The 17,976-nt window shown below is 38.1% G+C and overlaps 2 protein-coding genes and 1 pseudogene across 2 annotated transcripts; all 3 read right to left on the reverse strand.

Annotated features, from left to right (window-relative positions):
* Positions 1–4,617: 4,617 nt before the first annotated feature.
* LOC140144184 (uncharacterized) lies at positions 4,618–7,365 on the reverse strand. Its single transcript, XM_072166010.1, has 2 exons — positions 7,223–7,365; positions 4,618–5,839 (listed from the first exon to the last, which is right to left on the reverse strand). Exon 2 carries the CDS (start codon positions 5,806–5,808, stop codon positions 4,903–4,905), a length of 906 nt encoding a protein of 301 aa, XP_072022111.1. The 5' UTR covers positions 5,809–5,839; positions 7,223–7,365; the 3' UTR covers positions 4,618–4,902.
* A 4,370-nt stretch (positions 7,366–11,735) lies between these two features.
* LOC140144181 (uncharacterized) lies at positions 11,736–13,758 on the reverse strand (annotated as a pseudogene).
* Positions 13,759–14,823: 1,065 nt separating this feature from the next.
* LOC140144188 (uncharacterized) lies at positions 14,824–17,047 on the reverse strand. The gene is made up of 2 exons (XM_072166014.1): positions 16,963–17,047; positions 14,824–16,397 (listed from the first exon to the last, which is right to left on the reverse strand). Exon 2 carries the CDS (start codon positions 16,364–16,366, stop codon positions 15,464–15,466), a length of 903 nt encoding a protein of 300 aa, XP_072022115.1. The 5' UTR covers positions 16,367–16,397; positions 16,963–17,047; the 3' UTR covers positions 14,824–15,463.
* Between the last annotated feature and the right edge of the window lie 929 nt (positions 17,048–17,976).

A 17,976-nucleotide genomic window follows, 5' to 3' on the forward strand; every position in this document is an offset into this window, starting at 1 on the left:
ATATATCTCAGACGTGAGAGAACTATAATGTTACCGACATGCAACAGGCATACGCCCACCTCCTATACATTATCAGCCAGGAATAATTAGGCGTAGCGTAGGGTAGATACTTTATAGTATTAATATATGTTTAAATTTCCTTACCTTAACGAGGACCTTATTAAAAATGTTATTCGAAAGTTTTAAGTCGATGGCTTTACAGCAGGCGATACCTCCCATTAGTACAGTTTTAATATTAATAATTAATATGCTGTACTTTGGTCTTTGTGGTTATTTTCACCTGACCAATAATCTCTGTAACCCTTGTTTATACCCATGTAAATGACAGGTAGTGGTTTATGTATTTCTTTTGCAATTTTAAAAACTTTATTATTCTTTATATGCTTTTACATTAAAGGCCCATTCAGCGATTTGCCCATTCGGAGGATCGTTGGAATCATCGCAATTCAGATATTTGCACTTCGTTTATATCATAGATATGATCACATAGCCTGCTAGTGGATAAGTCGAAAGCCGTGCATTAAAGACAAAATAAGATATTTCATATGGATCTGCAATATTTTTAAACACTTCAGAAAGTTTCTGCAATTTTACAATGGAGCCAAATTATAATTAGCCTTGGTCGATCCTTAAAGGAAGTCTCCGGCAATCACAACATTATGCCAACATTATGTAAGAAAAATAATTATCAAGCACGAATCACGTGGTTTTATATATTTAAAACAAACTCATAGTGACCATAACAACGAATAAAAACATCCGTTTCTCAACACGCGATATTCAAAATTCCCGGGCGCCGAAATTATCGAGTACAATGACGTCCCAGTAATAAATTGCAGGCTGACGACAATTGAGCACAAATAACCATTACGTCATTGCACTTAGACAATTATTTCGGCGCGGAAAATTTGAATTTCGCGTGTTGAGAGCCGACTGTTTATTCGTTTTTTATGGTCAATATGAGTTTGTTTTAAATAAAACCATGTGATTCGTGCTTGATAGTTTTTCTAACATATAAGGCATAATGTTATGATTGCCGGAGACTCTTTCGTTGTTCGCAACACATAGTGGCATACAGTGCTTTTCTAAATGTCCGTTTCACATAGTTGTGTAAAGGTTTTAAGCTAGGTATATCCTATAATAGTTATTCCTGGTTAACTATTAAAGATAGAGTTTAATATTTTGAAATTTAAACTTCAGTTTCAAATGGAATCGAGTCACTGAGAGATTACAGTTGAGGAGTATCGACTCCGATATTAGTAGCGTATCTTTCAAAAAAGTTTTGCTCGGACAAAATATTGTGTCCTTCACGTACGCCACTATGTGTTACGACGATTTATATAATCAATTAATTGACTATTGTTGATTGTGATTACATATTCAACAATTCTTCCTATACCTTTGTACAGGAGCCAACCGTTGTTAATCCGTGATGAATCCACACTATTACTGTAGCGTATACGCGAACGCGAGCGAGACTACGCGTTACTCGAGAGCGCGTACAATTCGTCATGCCTGGAACCTTTGTGCGTATGCAAGCTTACAAGTTGAATTCAGTATTTTTCAGGTAGCGGCTAAACATTGCCGTTTTATTCTGTAGTTTTATTGCTGATATCAACAGAGAAATCATCGAAGTTTTTGTAAGGCTGAGTGGCAATGATTAACTGACATTCCTCGTAAAATAATCATGAATTATACGATCTTTAGCTTCTTTTCGTTGTTGAAAGGATTCAATCATGTTTCACCGTTGTTCATCACCGTTTAACAACTCGCGTCCGGCGCGTCTGCGTGGTTTACTTCGCTCGGGCAGCTAAACCGAGCGAAGTAAACCACTCAGACGTAGCGGACGCATCGTTGTTAATCGGTGATGAACAACGGTGAAACATGATTGAATCCCTAAATCAATCTGTGCATGTAATGATATTCACCAATACAAATTTTAGTTGATCAAGCATCGAAGCACCGTTAACGTCGATCTAAATACCGAACAAATTAATTTTGGTTCCGGTGCACAGCGTCAACACCAGGTAAATAATGATTTACTAATAGAAATACGCCCTGTATCGAATCACGTGTATCTGCTATCACACCACTAATCGGCAATTACAAAATAGAGTTGCCTCTCCATTTCGCTCCTATCAAGCAAGTAAAGTTTAAACAGTCATTCAACACAGAAAGTAATTGAGAACTAACCTCAATATTTGTCACAGGTCCTCATCAGGAGATGTTTTGAAGGAGTTGACTTCACGATAGACCTGAGATAACCTTAGGTCTAATCAATGAAGTGTTGAGTTTCGGTGAGTGTCTTCTGATTTGTATGGTTTCCCTCACTAAGCGTGGATAATCTCTGTCTTCTCTGTCAAGCACTTTAACATTGACACTTTTGACATCCCGGTCTCTCACAAATTTAGCGTTATCGGAACCTTAACACATAGAACACATAGAGCGAAAACAGCAATGGGCTTTTGACTTGGCCAATAGTCAGAAAAAGCCCCGGAGCCTGCCATTGAAGCATCCGAACGTACACGTTCAAGAAAAGAGGAAATGTATGACCAACGGATAAAAGTTGCACAAACTTCAAATGCGATTATCTCAAAATGGCCATTTTCGTGATACGCCACTATGTCATCCGAGCGACGATTTAAACCCCATACTACTTCCAGGAAACTACTTGTTTCACCAATGGATCCAATCCCGCTGGAAAATGAGCTGGTTGTGTGTGCCAAATCAACTGTTTGGGCTCCCAAAAACGTATATCGGACAAACAGGTCGCCAGCTGGGAACACAGTACAGTCTCACGCCATTCCATAGATTGTGACAATGTTAATGTGCTTGACAAAAAACAGATACCCACGCTTAGGGGTGGTGCAATAATTATGTGTACCCAAGGGGTGGTGAATTCTCAAAATGGTCTGCCAAAAATCGCTTGCCCCCCCCTCTTTGGCCGTGCCAAAAATCTTTGCCCCCCCTTTCGACGTGCCAAAAACCTTATCCCCTTTTGGCGTGCCAAAAATCTTTGCCCCCAACACATGCTAGATTTTGGGGAACCTGAATTTATAACCTTAAATTGTCTTATCATATAATGCGAGCGCAGCGAGCAGGAAATTTTGCATATTTAAACATGTTCCTAACGTGTTAGCTAACCCCCCCCCCTCTTTCGACCTGCCAAAAATCGCTTGACCCCCCTTTCGACCTGCCAAAAATGCTTGCCCCCCCCCTTTTGGCCTGCCAAAAATCTTTGCCCCCTATAATTCACCACCCCGGGGTACACATAATTATTGCACCACCCCTTAGTGAAGGAAGCCATGCAAATCAGGAAACACTCGCCGAAACTCATCTCGAAGGTCATCTCAGGTCAATTGTGAAATTCTCCTGATGAGGACGTGTGACACATGACGAAATATTGAGGTTAGTTCTCAATAAATTCTGTGTTGAATGACTAGTTTAAACTTTACTCGCTGTTTAAGTACGTATGAACGAACATTCACTCGAATACCCATTGCTACTAACGACCAAACAGAATAAAAAATCCTATTGTTGAGGGGAACAATAAAATAAGCATGAGAAAGGGTTTCAAAACAAGTCTCCACATACATAAATGACTGCCAGTGAAAAAATTTCACTGATCATCCAGTATTTGAACCTGGGACGTTCGGATCACCGGACCGATGCTCTACCAACCGAGCTAATGAGTCAGATGGAGAAAAGCAGTGATGTTATTATCTAAAATAAGCAGTGTCTCACTCTCTATAGAATTCCTAGCCTGGCTCAATGACGTGATTTGAAGTGATTGCTCGCGCTCTTATCCTTTCTAGGTGGGCTAGGGGAATTGGGTTAGCCGCGTTATGCATAGCGTAGTTTATCTGTTATTTGATATACAGACGATAGATCCCCGGAGATAGATGTTGATGAATATCTCCCGTTATTTTTGGTTTCCATATAAACCAACTGTAAAGCTTGCACGGAGATCATCAGCCCAAAACTATCAAAACTATTAAACAAGTCGGAACAAAATGGCTATGCGTTGCTGTTAAAGAACTAGAATTTAAAAAAAAATGAAATAAATAAAATACAAATTCCGATGTTTATAAATAGCGCCTTTCAGATATCAGAGGTTTGTAATTTCGCTGCCATGGTGAATCATCACAATCAGATCGCAAACCTATCCGCACTTAGATCCACCAATTATCTGTGCAGCTCCACAAATTCCATTGGATGAAGAAAGTTTTTGATATTAACCAAACAACTAATAACCGATTTTTGAAAGCAGGAGGAAACTGAAGATCCCGGAGAAAACATGCGAGAGCGAGCATGGAATCGGGATAACCCAAGTGCACATAAGTTCTTGTGCCGCGCCGGGGCTTGAACCCGAGTCATCAGTGGTGCAAGGCGAGAGAACAACTGCTGCTCTCTCTAGGGGTCTTGTTATAATAAAATCTAACTGCAACATTTTCCCTTTCAAATGAGACCAAATATTAATATTTCCATTAAGGTTTGCTAGCAAAAATTAACAAAATTAAAAATGATATAGTGAAAAAGTATGATTCTGCATAGACTTTATAGTACAGTCCCTCCCCCTAACCCTCCGCCCCCTACTCCTTAGCCATCCTTGGCACATTTCATTTAAAATGTTATGAAAAAATAATGAAAGTTGATTTTAAAACAGCACTCTACATGAGTAATAAAGAATAAATTACCTTAAATTTAAGACCTTAATGAGCCTTCTAGGTAAAGAAATACTCAGGAGACAATGTTTTGTAATCCACACTACACATCAAAATGTAACAAAACCATCTTTTTGGGTACCCCAGTATATGGCACAGGATCATATAGAGAGTATTATACATATTAGAGTGACCAACTGAATCCTTAATTCGATCGATCAATCAATCAATCATTAGATTAGGGTTTAAGTCTCATTTCATAGAGTTCCTCATAGTACGGCATAGCTTGCTCGCTCAGTCGAACCACATCTTGAGGGATTTCAGACGTCGATGGAGGTTCAGAGGCTGGATTGAATTTTGTACTGGACAGTGCTGCTCCATAATAATTCCCTATCGTATTCCCAACCATGAATGTCTTGGACACATACCAGTTCTTCTTGATTATATCATCTCCGGCTTCCCATTGCAAGAGACTCTCGTTGTATGGTATCCCAACTGCTTCACAGTATTGGCGCAGGATTGAAGCAGTGTGGTTTTGAAGATCATCAGCATCGACAATGACAGGACACGACTCTTCACCTTGTTCCTTGAGATGCTTCACCAAATCAGCAATAATCTTGAAAGTATTCTCCCTTTTAAGTCCGCTTTCCATTGCGACATCCAATTGGAATTGATCACTTGGAATGCCAGGTGGGAGAAAGTTCTGAATGAACACTTTGCGCAATGACAGGAACGTTTTGGTGGGGTGTCTGATGATAAAGGTGTGACGGTAGCCATGTGGTATCATATCAAGATGATTCGAGATGGATGTCACGATATCCTTGCAGAAAATGATCTTTTTTCCAGGATAATCAGCCTCCATGGTGTCCTTAACCCATTGGAAGGTGCATATACTATCTTCCCAACATTGTACTTCGACATTTGCATCTGCAATCGTGGCCGCATTCCCCATGAAAGACTCCAAACCTTGGGCATTTTGGATTTCCTTTTCTGGTCCAGTGGTCATAGCTGAAGCAAAAGCTTCGTTGATTACATAAATACCATCTACATAGCTGAGGCATTTGGCGAGGACTGTGGTTAGGGACCTCGGAAGTCCCCACAGCATAACTCGTACAGGCTTATGGGCAGTAGCTAAGTCAGACATTGTGGATGGTCGAAATAAAGCAACAGCTAATCTGCAACAAGAAAATACAATCATTATAAATATATAAAATTGAATATTCATCAGTAGTGGTAAAATAAATTAAATTTGACGAATTTTCTTGACTTTAACACTACAATATAAATTGTCAAGACCAGGACTACCAACAAATGAAAGACTTGAGTGGACTAACAAGAGTCAAGATCACGTTAAAACCGATATGAATGACCACTACCTGAACCTTTACATTATTTGAACAGGTATGAATGATTAATTGATTCATGATAGATACTTAAGGTTAGCAACTATTTTAAACTGTTGCGATTTGGTAGTTCATAGTATCTTGCAAATGATACTGAGTTTTGGCAAAATTGCATTGATCAATTCATAGCTAGTGTGTAGAAGAATTCAAATATCATAGATATCGTTATGAACACGGCAGAGTGCCGAATACACAAAATTGCTGTTCTGAGTAAACGGCGTTAGAAAATCTTGGTACCATCCCATTGGTCCTTCTAAAAATTTAGAACATTCGTGAGCACTATTTGAAATGTATATTATAGAAGTGAATGTACACGAAATATTTGCAATACATGTTCTGAAACAATCGATATATCCCTCAAAACGCGTTTTAACAGTTATTCGGCTTTATGCTGTATCCAAAATGTCTCTACCACTGCGCAGAGAGAGGTCGAATACGCATTCAACTACGTGTAAACCATAGCACGCATTCTTGATTTGGGGCTTTTGTGTAGAAATTACTGGTTGTCCTAAGGCTATGCAGACTTAACTTGCTATAATAAGTTCTAAATAGTTATCCCTGTAATATTTAACAAAAACTCGAGGATTTTAAAGCAGAAATAACAATATTGGCCTATATTTTGCGTATGATTTTCCGGGATTTTCCAATTTCACGGGGGTGCACTCACATTATTAAACCACAGCAATATCATGTGGGGAATGTTTGTACTTATTTTGATATCACTGGATAGAAGATACCTACAGCTATACGTTGGTATCAAATATATCAGTATAGGACATGTAATGTAGAAAATTCGGGGTTTCCCGCTATACAATACTATAGATCAACATGATTTGTACAGCTATGTATACAATTCATTTATCGCACTTAGGCGCGATTCGTCCAAATCAAAATTTTAATAACTACGTCGGTGAGTAAGATTTAACATTAATTTTTGCTGGAAATAACAGATAACCTGAAACATAATCATAAGCATACAAAAACTCAATTTGCTCAAAATTCTCGATTCGTCACTCTGCTGAATTCATAACGAATTATCAATCATTGAGTTATGTTGTAAAGAGAATTTTAGAATGAAATATTGCAAAACATGTTATTTTTCAATAATATATTGATTTAGAAAATGAAAATCGACATTTATTTCAATATTCTTACCTTAAAGAGGTTATGAAAAGTTCTCGAGGGTTTCCGAAGAAGTAAAGTTGTAAGTTGACGGCTTTATAACACCAAGAATGACCGCTCTATGCTTTATACAATAGGTGTGACCTATCCTACTGTAGAAATAGCACTGAACAACGACCAAGCTTCCGGATTATTCACGTTTATTAGTCATCAAAGCAAAAGTGTCGTCGACTATTCACTTACCAAGCTAACTATTTTCCTGCTTATTATGGAACAAACCAAATTATCGATGATGTCCTATAAACGAAACTAGTTTCGTTTAGAGTGGAAGGGGTAAAAATGCTCGATTACGTTTGTACAAAAAAAATCGGTCTGATGAATGTCTCATAATTATGATTTTTAAACAAAAATAAAACAAAACAACAAAGCAACAAAAAAAGTTTGCATAACCGTTTTTGCAAAGGTATCTAATAAATAATTCACCTTTTCGGTAAATCCCATAACCCTTTGCGAGTACACCTGAGAACTCGTCATTTGACGTCACGCCGACTTGCCGTAGTGACGATGTTCGATAAACCATGTGCGCATCGGTGCAGATCGGCGTGACGTCAAATGACGAGTTCTCAGGTGTACTCGCAAAGGGTTAGGGGATTTACCGAAAAGGTGAATTATATTATTGCAACTATAATTAAAGACAGAGCACGGTTTGTTTACAAGTGTCGTGATGATGACTTGCTGAACGCGGCGGTATAACCGGTCGCCTTCTTGTTAATTTTGCACATGCAAACATGCAAACCATCTCAAAAGTTAGGTCTTTATAGTAGGAAACTTTCTTTGGCGAAGGCACCATGTCAACAATGCCTAGAAAAGCTGCTTTTTGCCTTGCAAAAGTGCGTATTTTTCGCCATTTGCTGCTATGCCTTTTCTCCGATCAGCACCAGATAGATCGGTCTTCCTTTTACGCGCTATTAATTAACCTGTGTTAACAAATCAAGGATCGTAATTGACAGTGACATCAGACGCGATTCTTTTTATCTTTGTCTTTAAGTATATCAACATGTTTCTCATTTGTAGCAGTTGTAAACATTTAAGGGTGCGTAAGCGATGACGTCAGCTTAGCATCACTCAAAACTTCCCCTGGTATTTCCAAGAATTACCGTACAACATTTGGATAATTTGTTCTTTAGCCTTATATTATGATGTAATAATTGTATCTGCAGGGATGGACCATAATTATGAAATACATAAAGCCGTCATTGGTGATTGAAGCACGGAGGGGAGGGGGGCATGTTCTCTCTAAATTTATTGGGGAAATCCCAAGAGAACAAATAAAACAAAAATGACCCACTTCCTTTGGCCCGGTTTTAAGCCACAACGCTCTCAGCGCAAAAAAAGTCATTTTATTTTAGCAGCGTGTCAGCAGGACGATTGGGAAATTTGCACCCCTGGCTCTGTGCGCCCCTGGGTACCACTTACGCTAAACAGAGTTTTACAGAAAATTCAATGGACATAAGACACAAAGCAGCAAGCTGATCCGAATTTCATATTGCTAAAAAATGAATGATTGATATGACTTGTATACAGTAAAAATATCAGTACAAAAGTAACCATGGGTACCGCAAACTGGTGTAAATAGCCTAGGGACATGAGGTGGATAGGAACAAGCCGAGTTGGAAAATTTTTCGGGCTGTGCAATAATTATTTTAGGGGGAAAATTTTGACCAGTCGGACGTCGGGGTGCAAGCAAGTTTTGGCCAGCTGAGAGGAGAGCAAGCGAGTTTTGATTCACATTCATGGGGCGCATTTTAAATACAACGCTCTAAAAATGATTATCTATAGACCATTTAAGGTTTGCAAATTGGGACCCCAAAATTTGGCATGTGCAGGGGGGATTTTTTGGTATGCCGTGATGAGGTTGGGTTGCCAGGTCGAATGAGGAGTGGCAAGCATTTCTTGGAACGCCGTTTGGAAATTTTGCCCTCACCAGGGGCTCATAATTATTGCACAGCCCCTTAATATCTGCTGAACCATCTTCCAAACACCGGTGGTTTGGTTTTCCAACTTGTTGTTTATTAAGTTTTAAAAATTGACCTCCAAAATACTGCAAACTTTTGTCCGTATTTGTTCTATTTCCACGGTCATTGGTTTCGGAACAATAACACGAAATCTGTTCATTATATTGTAATAATGATCCAATCTGGGGATTCAATGACCCCTTGAGATCGCGTGAGATATATCTCACGCGATCTGTAATTCATTATACATATGACCGCAACCTATTCAATTTTGTATAAATGACTATATTTGATTATATTTTATGGAATTTTTTGCAAAAAAAAAAAAATAAATAAATAAATAAATAAATAAATAAATAAATAAATAAATAAATAAATAAATAAATAAATAAATAAATAAATAAATAAATAAATAAATAAATAAATAAATAAATAAATAAATATATAAATAAATAAATAAATAAATATATAAATAAATAAATAAATAAATAAATAAATAAATAAATAAGAATTTAAAACCACAGAAAATTTGAACCCTATAGAAATCATCATGTATAGGCTACATTGTATTCGTATATCGCCTCTAAAACTAGTATCAAACTAAAGAAAATAGACAAAAATGCCACTGAAGAACGTCTGCTAAATATCCCCGGGTGTCAGCAGGACCTGTCCCACGGTTTGAACGATAGTATTACAAAACGTACAACTAATCGTCAAATCGTGGATCTGGACTACGCCTGATAGGGAAGTTTGTTTTGGGACCCCATTTTTCAGCCCCAAGGAAATCTAAAAAGCGGAGACCTAAAACAGGAATCTCAAATCAGCCATCCCTACTCGTACGTAGAGAAGTAATTCATTGGTAGAGCACCAGCGCAGTCACCTTCGAGCCTTATTTCATCCTAATACAGATATAGTGCACTCCATTATAATACCTCTTTGAAGGCGTCTCGGGAAGTATTCCTTGAGCTGCATATCTCCTTGTCTTAGGTAGGCATCAAACAATTCTCTGATGAGGTCTCCATGGACTTAGGACCAGACTCTGGTGGGTTAAACCGGTTTTGATGGATCCCAACCGTCCCGCTTCCCTCAGAGGTAGATGTAATTAACCCATCATCAGAGAGATTGGGCAATTCGTCTTACTTTCAGGCTAGGAACAGCTGGTATGAGTGGCGTAAACCAGCGTGCCAAGTCAATGCCCCTATATTACCCAGCAGACCCTTGATCTAGAGTCAGCTGAGCAGAGCTTGCACTGCTGGAAATGGGATGTGCAATGGGATGGTCACAGTAACCTAGTCTTACTATCAGTTGGAATGTCATTTGGCATATTTAGGTCTGAGTGTCTTGTGCTTTGATATTTTGTTCAAACACGGTATAAATCATTCTGCGACACCCTACAGGAGTACCGTAACTCACAGGTAATCAGTGTATGTGCAAAATGTTTTGGCCCATGTTGAAAGTAAGTGTTCTACAAAATTGTAAATTTATTTTGATCATTCTGAGACTGAATTTCAAATTGCGCTGCACCAGGAGAAATTACACCATAATTTGCAAAATGGGGTGAAAAAAAAATACTGAAATTGCACCTGACCATTACACCTGGCCAGTACATTAAAACGAATATAAAATGTCAGCACCGCAAAAGACAGTGACCGCGAAAGACGGGTGACCAACCGCTAGTATTTTATGTCTTCTCTTTTGTGGAAATGCCAGAACTTAATTTACCCTCCATAGCGTTACTACATTATAGGGGTAATTAACCTATTATGCCCATTGTCTAATTTAATTCCTTGTAAAATATATAAGAACCCCGGCAAATTTTCAACATTTCAGGATTACGTTTCTGGCAGGGAGGGAGGGAAGGGTCGGCCGAAATACGAAACTAGATTCGTTTATATGACGTCATCGATCTTTTGGCTAGTTCCCTTACTGATGTTGCCATTTATAACAGAATTGACTCGGATCATATGCCCATTGTATTCAACATGCATTTTGAGAACTATTTGGACACTGAGAATGTTAACATTTCATTGTTTTTTCAAGTATTTTAAAATTGTGAAAATTTCATTTTTTTTCTGCTTTGTCATTTCTTATTCTTTTTATTTCCATCATTTTCATAATACCTTAAATTTGGGTTTTATCACTTTCGTTCAACCCAATATAACCTTTGATAATCACCTCCATATATTTTTGACCAACTTGAGATAGGCATTGCATATACCTCCCAATTTACAAATAGGGTATATGTGACCCGGCAGCACAAATGAGCCGTAAATTCCCTAAATTGTATTCTGAGTTACGGTGTAAAATGTGTACGAAGGTCATATTCATCGGTAACTTAAGCTGGCCCGACATCCGTCTCATTTCGATAGTCAAAAACTAATCAATAATCCTATTGTTGAAGTGGATAAAAGCTTCTACCTTAGATGGCTATAGAACTTTTAATAGCTCTGGTCTTTGTTTGGTTATATTGCTAAATCCTGTTCAAGTGGTGGGTTACCAAGCATTGTATTTTGTACAATTAACAATGAGAGAACTTTCTTAAACCTCGTTGACTTGGGGATGATTTGAAATGACCGCCAATTATGACTGTTTGATATTTATTGCCAACAATGTGGAAAAAGAGACACATGTAAAAACGTAAAAAGCTATAATTTTGTTGAAGGAGCATAGTTTAACAAACTATAACCCCGCTTCTGGATATCGTTTGAAGTCAAATGATATACCATTTTTAAGTTTATGATGTTTATTTTTTAAACACGAAATAAAACAAAGTTGACCGGGGGAGGAATTTACGGCTCATTCGCCGTGGACGGTCACATATTATTTCTCCATCAAGTGATATCTGATGCACATTTAGACATATTTTCTTCTCTTTGACTATTATTATCAGTTCGTTTTCTTGAATTAAGGAATCAGATAGCAACACTTACACTGTATTTCGTGGGACCTCGGAGCACACCAGACACACCATATTACAGTCTGAATATAGAATGTCAAAGGTTTTAATATATTTTTTTTTAATTCGCGATATAATACATATTTTATGGCAAATTATTTAAAGAGACGTTATAAGAGCGGAGATATGACTTATTGAATGATCCTCGTACATAGAATAAAATGATGGTGATCAACATGACCAATAAATCGTCAATTAATCTATACATGTATGGGTATAACATGTATCAACAATCAACTTAATATTACTTATGGTTTAAGCCTCATGTCATAAAGTTCCTTGTAGTACGGCATAGCTTGCTCGCTCAGTCGAACCACATCTTGAGGGATATCAGCTGTCAGTGGCGCCCCCGAGGCTGGATTGAATTTGGTACTGGACAGTGCTTCTCCATAATAATTCCCTATCTTATTCCCTACCATGAGTGTCTTAGACACATACCAGTTCTTCTTGATTATATCATCTCCAGCTTCCCATTGCAAGAGGCTATCGTTGTATGGTATCCCAACTGCTTCACAGTATTGGCGTAGGATTGAAGCAGGGTGGTTTTGAAGATCATCAGCATCGATAATGACAGGGCACGACTCTTCACCTTGTTCCTTGAGATGTTTCACCAAATCAGCAATAATCTTGAACGGAATCTCCTCTTGATGTGATTCCGTCAAGGAATCCAACTGGAATTGATCAACTGGAACGCCAGATGGGAGAAAGTTCTGAATGAACATTTTGCGCAGTGACAGGAACGTTTTGTTGGGTGCCTAATAATAAAAGTGTGACGGAAGCCACGTGGTATCATATCAAGATGATTAGGGATACATGTCACTATATCTTTGCAGAAAATTATCTTCTTTCCAGGATAATCAGCCTCCATTGTGTCCTTAACCCATTGGAAGGTGCAGATTTTGTCTTCCCAACATTGTACCTCGACATTTGAATCAGACATGTTGGCAGCATTCTCCATGAAAGAGCCCAAACCTTGCACATCTTGGATATCCTTTTCTGGTCCAGTGACCAAGGCCGAAGTAAATGCTTCGTGGATTACATAAATACCATCTACATAGCTGAGGCATTTGGTGAGGACTGTGGTTAGCGATCTAGGAAGTCCCCACAGCATAACTCGCACAAGCTTATGGGCAGTCGCTGAGTCAGACATTGTGGAAGGTCGGAATATAGCAACAGCTAGTCTGCAACAAGAAAATACAATCATTATGCAATATACCATTACCATAATGTTCAGCACTTTTGATTTGAAGATAAGACAGATAAATCATAAAATCACAAAAACCTAAAAAGGCGATAGAATTTCGTAAAGCTACAATATGGTACATGATCACCCACAGTTTTCAAGACCAGGACACAACTACCAACAAATGAAAGACTTGAGTGGACTAACAAGAGTCAAGATCACGTTAAAACCGATATGAATGACCATCACTTGAACCTTTACATTATTGAACAGGAATGAATGATTCAATATTCTTACCTTAAAAAGAGGTAATGAAAAGTTCTCGAGAGTTTTCGAAGAAGTAGAGTTGGAAACTGACGGCTTTATAACAGCAAGCATGACCTCTCCATGCTTTATACAATAGGTGTGATCTATCCTGCTGTATAAATAGCACTATACTTTGGCTTGTGTAGTGGGAGAATTAAGTTTCCAGATTTCGGAAACGTCCAAGCTTCCGGAGTATTCACGTTTATTAGTCATCGAGGCAAAAGTGTAGTCGACTATTTACTTACCAAGCCAACTAATTTTCCCGCTTGTTACTGATGTTGCCATTTGTAATAGAATTGAGTTGTATCATATGCCGTTGTATTCAAGATGCATTTTGAGAACCATTTGGACACTGAGAATGTTAATATTTCAGATAATGACGGTGATGATGAGGCAGGCATTACCATTAATAACTTACTGAAGCTTCAAAATTGAAAAAAAAAGCCCCCATAATAATTCCCTATCGTATTCCGCAGCATTAGTGTTTTAAACAATACCAGTTCTTCGTAACGATACCATCACCGTCTTGCCAGTGCAAGAGGGAGGCTATTGTTGTATGGTATCACAACTGCTTTACAATGTTGGCGTCAGCATCGACAATGACAGTACACGACTCTTCGCCTTTTTCCTTGAGATGCCTCATGAGATCAGTAGTCATTTTCTAAGTATTCTACTTTTGACGCTGTTTCATCACGATATCCATCTGAAATTGATCTCATGGAACGCCAGGAGAGCTCTGAATGAACACTTTGCGCAATGACAGGAACGTTTTGGTTTGGTCTCTGATGATAAAAGTGTGACGGAAGATACATGGTATCATGATGTTAAGATGATTCAGAACATTTTTTGTCAAAATCCTTGCAGAAGATGATCTGATTTGAAGAATAAGCAGCCTCCAGGATGTAACCCACTGGAAGGAGCAGACATTGTCGTCTCAACATCGATATTTGCATCATAGACGTTGGCGACGTTGTTGGACAGACTACATACTGGGCTCGTTTTGGCTTCTCTTTCTGGTCCAAGGGATCTGTTTGAATCAAAATATGCTTCGTGGAATGCATATAATGATACCATCTACATGGACGCTGTACTTTGTAACTACAATGTTTAGAAAAATGACACTTTACTCAAGTATTTTAAAATTGTGAAAACTTATTTTTTTCTTTTTCTGCTTTGTCATTTATGATACTTACAGGTACAAAAAAAAATTAGGGCAACTATTTTGTTCTTATGTTTCCCCCATTTTCATATTACCTAATTTGAATTTGAATTGAGAGTTTATTACTTTCGTTCAACCCAATAAAACCTTCTGGTATCAGCTCCATATATTATTGACTATTATTATCTGTCCGGTTTTTTTTTTAATTAAGGAATTAATTAAGCAACATTTGTACAGTATTTTATGTAGGACCTGAGAGCACACTAGATTGCATTCTGAATATAGAATGTCCGTTTGATATCATCTTTTTTAAATTCGCGATATACTGTAAAAATATGTTGTTTTCACTTTAAAATATCGGAATACCTGCTGGCAGTAACTTACGGGTAAAAAACAGTAACCGTAAATACAGTTGTTAAAAGAACATGCGTGAATTATAGTGACACGTAAAGGAAATTATCCTTAAAAGTACGGTCTTAAAATATATAATCCGTGGTGTTAAATGGAATTTTCCCTTTATTTTATTTCTCCCGCAAGCCTTGATTCTACAGTTTCTCTTAAAAATACAGGGTTTTTATAGAAAAGTGTAAAAGCACAGTTTACATGCGAGTCTATTATGTATTATTAATTAACACAACATTAAACATAATATTCCTTATGGTTTAAGCCTCATGTCATAAAGTTCCTTATAGTACGGCATAGCTTGCTCGCTCAGTCGAACCACATCTTGAGGGATTTCAGACGTCGATGGAGGTTCAGAGGCTGGATTGAATTTTGTACTGGACAGTGCTGCTCCATAATAATTCCCTATCGTATTCCCTACCATGAGTGTCTTAGACACATACCAGTTCTTCTTGATGATATCATCCCCGGCTTCCCATTGCAAGAGGCTATCGTTGTATGGTATCCCAACTGCTTCACAGTATTGGCGTAGGATTGAAGCAGGATGGTTTTGAAGATCATCAGCATCGACAATGACAGGACACGACTCTTCACCTTGTTCCTTGAGATGCTTCACCACATCAGCAATAATCTTGAACGGAATCTCCTCTTGATGTGATTCCATCAGGGCATCCATCTGGAATTGTTCAGCTGGAACGCCAGATGGCAGAAAGTTCTGAATGAACAGTTTACGCAATGACAGGAACGTTTTGGTTGGGTGTCTGATGATAAAGGTGTGACGGTAGCCATGTGGTATCATATCAAGATGATTCGAGATAGATGTCACTATATCCTTGCAGAAAATTATCTTCTTTCCGGGATAATCAGCCTCCATTGTGTCCTTAACCCATTGGAAGGTGCAGATCTTGTCTTCCCAACATTGTACCTCGACATTTGCATCAGAAATGTTGGCAGCATTCTCCATAAAAGAGCCCAAACCTTGCACATCTTGGATATCCTTTTCTGGTCCAGTGATCAAGGCCGAAGCAAATGCTTCGTGGATTACATAAATACCATCTACATAGCTGAGACATTTGGTGAGGACCGTGGTTAGTGACCTTGGAAGTCCCCACAGCATAACTCGCACAGGCTTATGGGCAGTCGCTGAGTCAGACATTGTGGAAGGTCGAAATAAAGCAACAGCTAGTCTGCAACAAGAAAATACAATCATTATAAAATTAATATTTGCATACATGTAATTACTATAAATGTTAGCAAAGACGCTGTTGTGATGAAGAGCACAAAAAGCACTGCAATAATAATAACAGTAATACTAAAAGCATGATAAGACAGTTAAATCATAACAAACTTCAAAAGGCGAAAGAATTTCGTAAAGCTATATACTACCTAAACACACATAGTTCTCAAGACCAGGATACAACTACCAACACATGAAAGACCTGAGTAGCCCTACTAGAGCGCCTTTTAAACACACTATATCCGAGAACCGCTAAAACCCACTAACTGCTCAACCCGGAACAGTCACAGGGTTTAGCAGTTCTGTGGATATAGCCAGGTTTTATGATATAGCATGGTTTTGGATCACCACAGTCAAAAGGCCCTATACCAGTAGGGCTAGACCTGAGTGGATTAAAAAGAGTCACGATCACGCTAATACCGTTATGAATGACCACCACCTGATCGATACATTTTTGGACAGGAATGTATGATTAAATGATTCATGAGTACCAATATTTATTGCAATATTCTTACCTTAAAGAGGTTCTGAAATGTTACTCGAGAGTTTTCGAAGATTATTAAAGTTGTATATCAACGGCCTTATAAACAGATAAACAGCAAGCATGACCGCTCCTTCTTAATACAGCGGGCGTGACTTCTCTTGCTCTATATATTAATAGCACTGTACTTTGGCCCTTGTGTTTATCTTCACCTGGTCAATAAATCTGTGTAACCTTAATTGTTATCTTTCTGCATAGTGACAGGTCATATTTTTTAAATATTTCTGCTGTAATTTTTATCGTATTCCCCAGCAAATATCCTTAGACAATACCAGTAGTTCTTCTTGATGATATCATCCACGATTTCCCATTATAGTCAAGAAGCAAGTAGAATGCCGTGCAAATTTTTGTAATCAAGGACCCATTTTTTGTTTTTAATTTTAACCCTAGAATTACGAGGGGTGTAAAACTCCCCCAAGGTTTTCCAATCACGTCGCACAAAATGTGCGTCTTTACGCCCAAATAACTTAAGCTAATAGTGGATCTACCATTAATGCGTTCATGTTATTGATAAAATTAGTACCCCGACACCTTACCCGGGGGTAGGACCAACCATCGAAGATGACCATAGAGGGGGTGGGGTGTTGGTGAGGCCCATCATAGGCTTCCACAGACAAATCGATGATTTTCATTTCCCTCTTGTAAAATTGTTTCAAGAGATATTGACTTTATACTTGTTTGTTGGTTTGAAATAGTCATTTCCTTTGATATTTAGGAGAACATTTAGTGAAAATCACATGTTCGTAGAATTTTTACCCAAACATCAATTTTGCCTATACTTTTGAACATAGCCAGAATTTCACAATTTTGCAAGAGGGCGCTCACAATTTGACGTCAAAGCGACATTATGCGAGGAATGTTTGTACTTATTTTGGTATCACTAGATGAGACCCATAGCTAAACATTAGTACCAAATATAACGGTATATGACGTACGAGGGTCATCCAACAAGTGCTCACCCAATCAAAGTTAACAACCTATAGGAACG

This window comes from Amphiura filiformis, unplaced genomic scaffold, assembly GCF_039555335.1.
Source record: "Amphiura filiformis unplaced genomic scaffold, Afil_fr2py scaffold_44, whole genome shotgun sequence".
Taxonomy (NCBI): Eukaryota; Metazoa; Echinodermata; class Ophiuroidea; order Amphilepidida; family Amphiuridae; genus Amphiura; species Amphiura filiformis.

Coding starts and splice junctions, on each gene's coding strand:
- LOC140144184 (XM_072166010.1), bottom strand. CDS start 5,808: ATGTCTGACTTAGCTACTGCCCATAAGCCTGTACGAGTTATGCTGTGG.
- LOC140144188 (XM_072166014.1), bottom strand. CDS start 16,366: ATGTCTGACTCAGCGACTGCCCATAAGCCTGTGCGAGTTATGCTGTGG.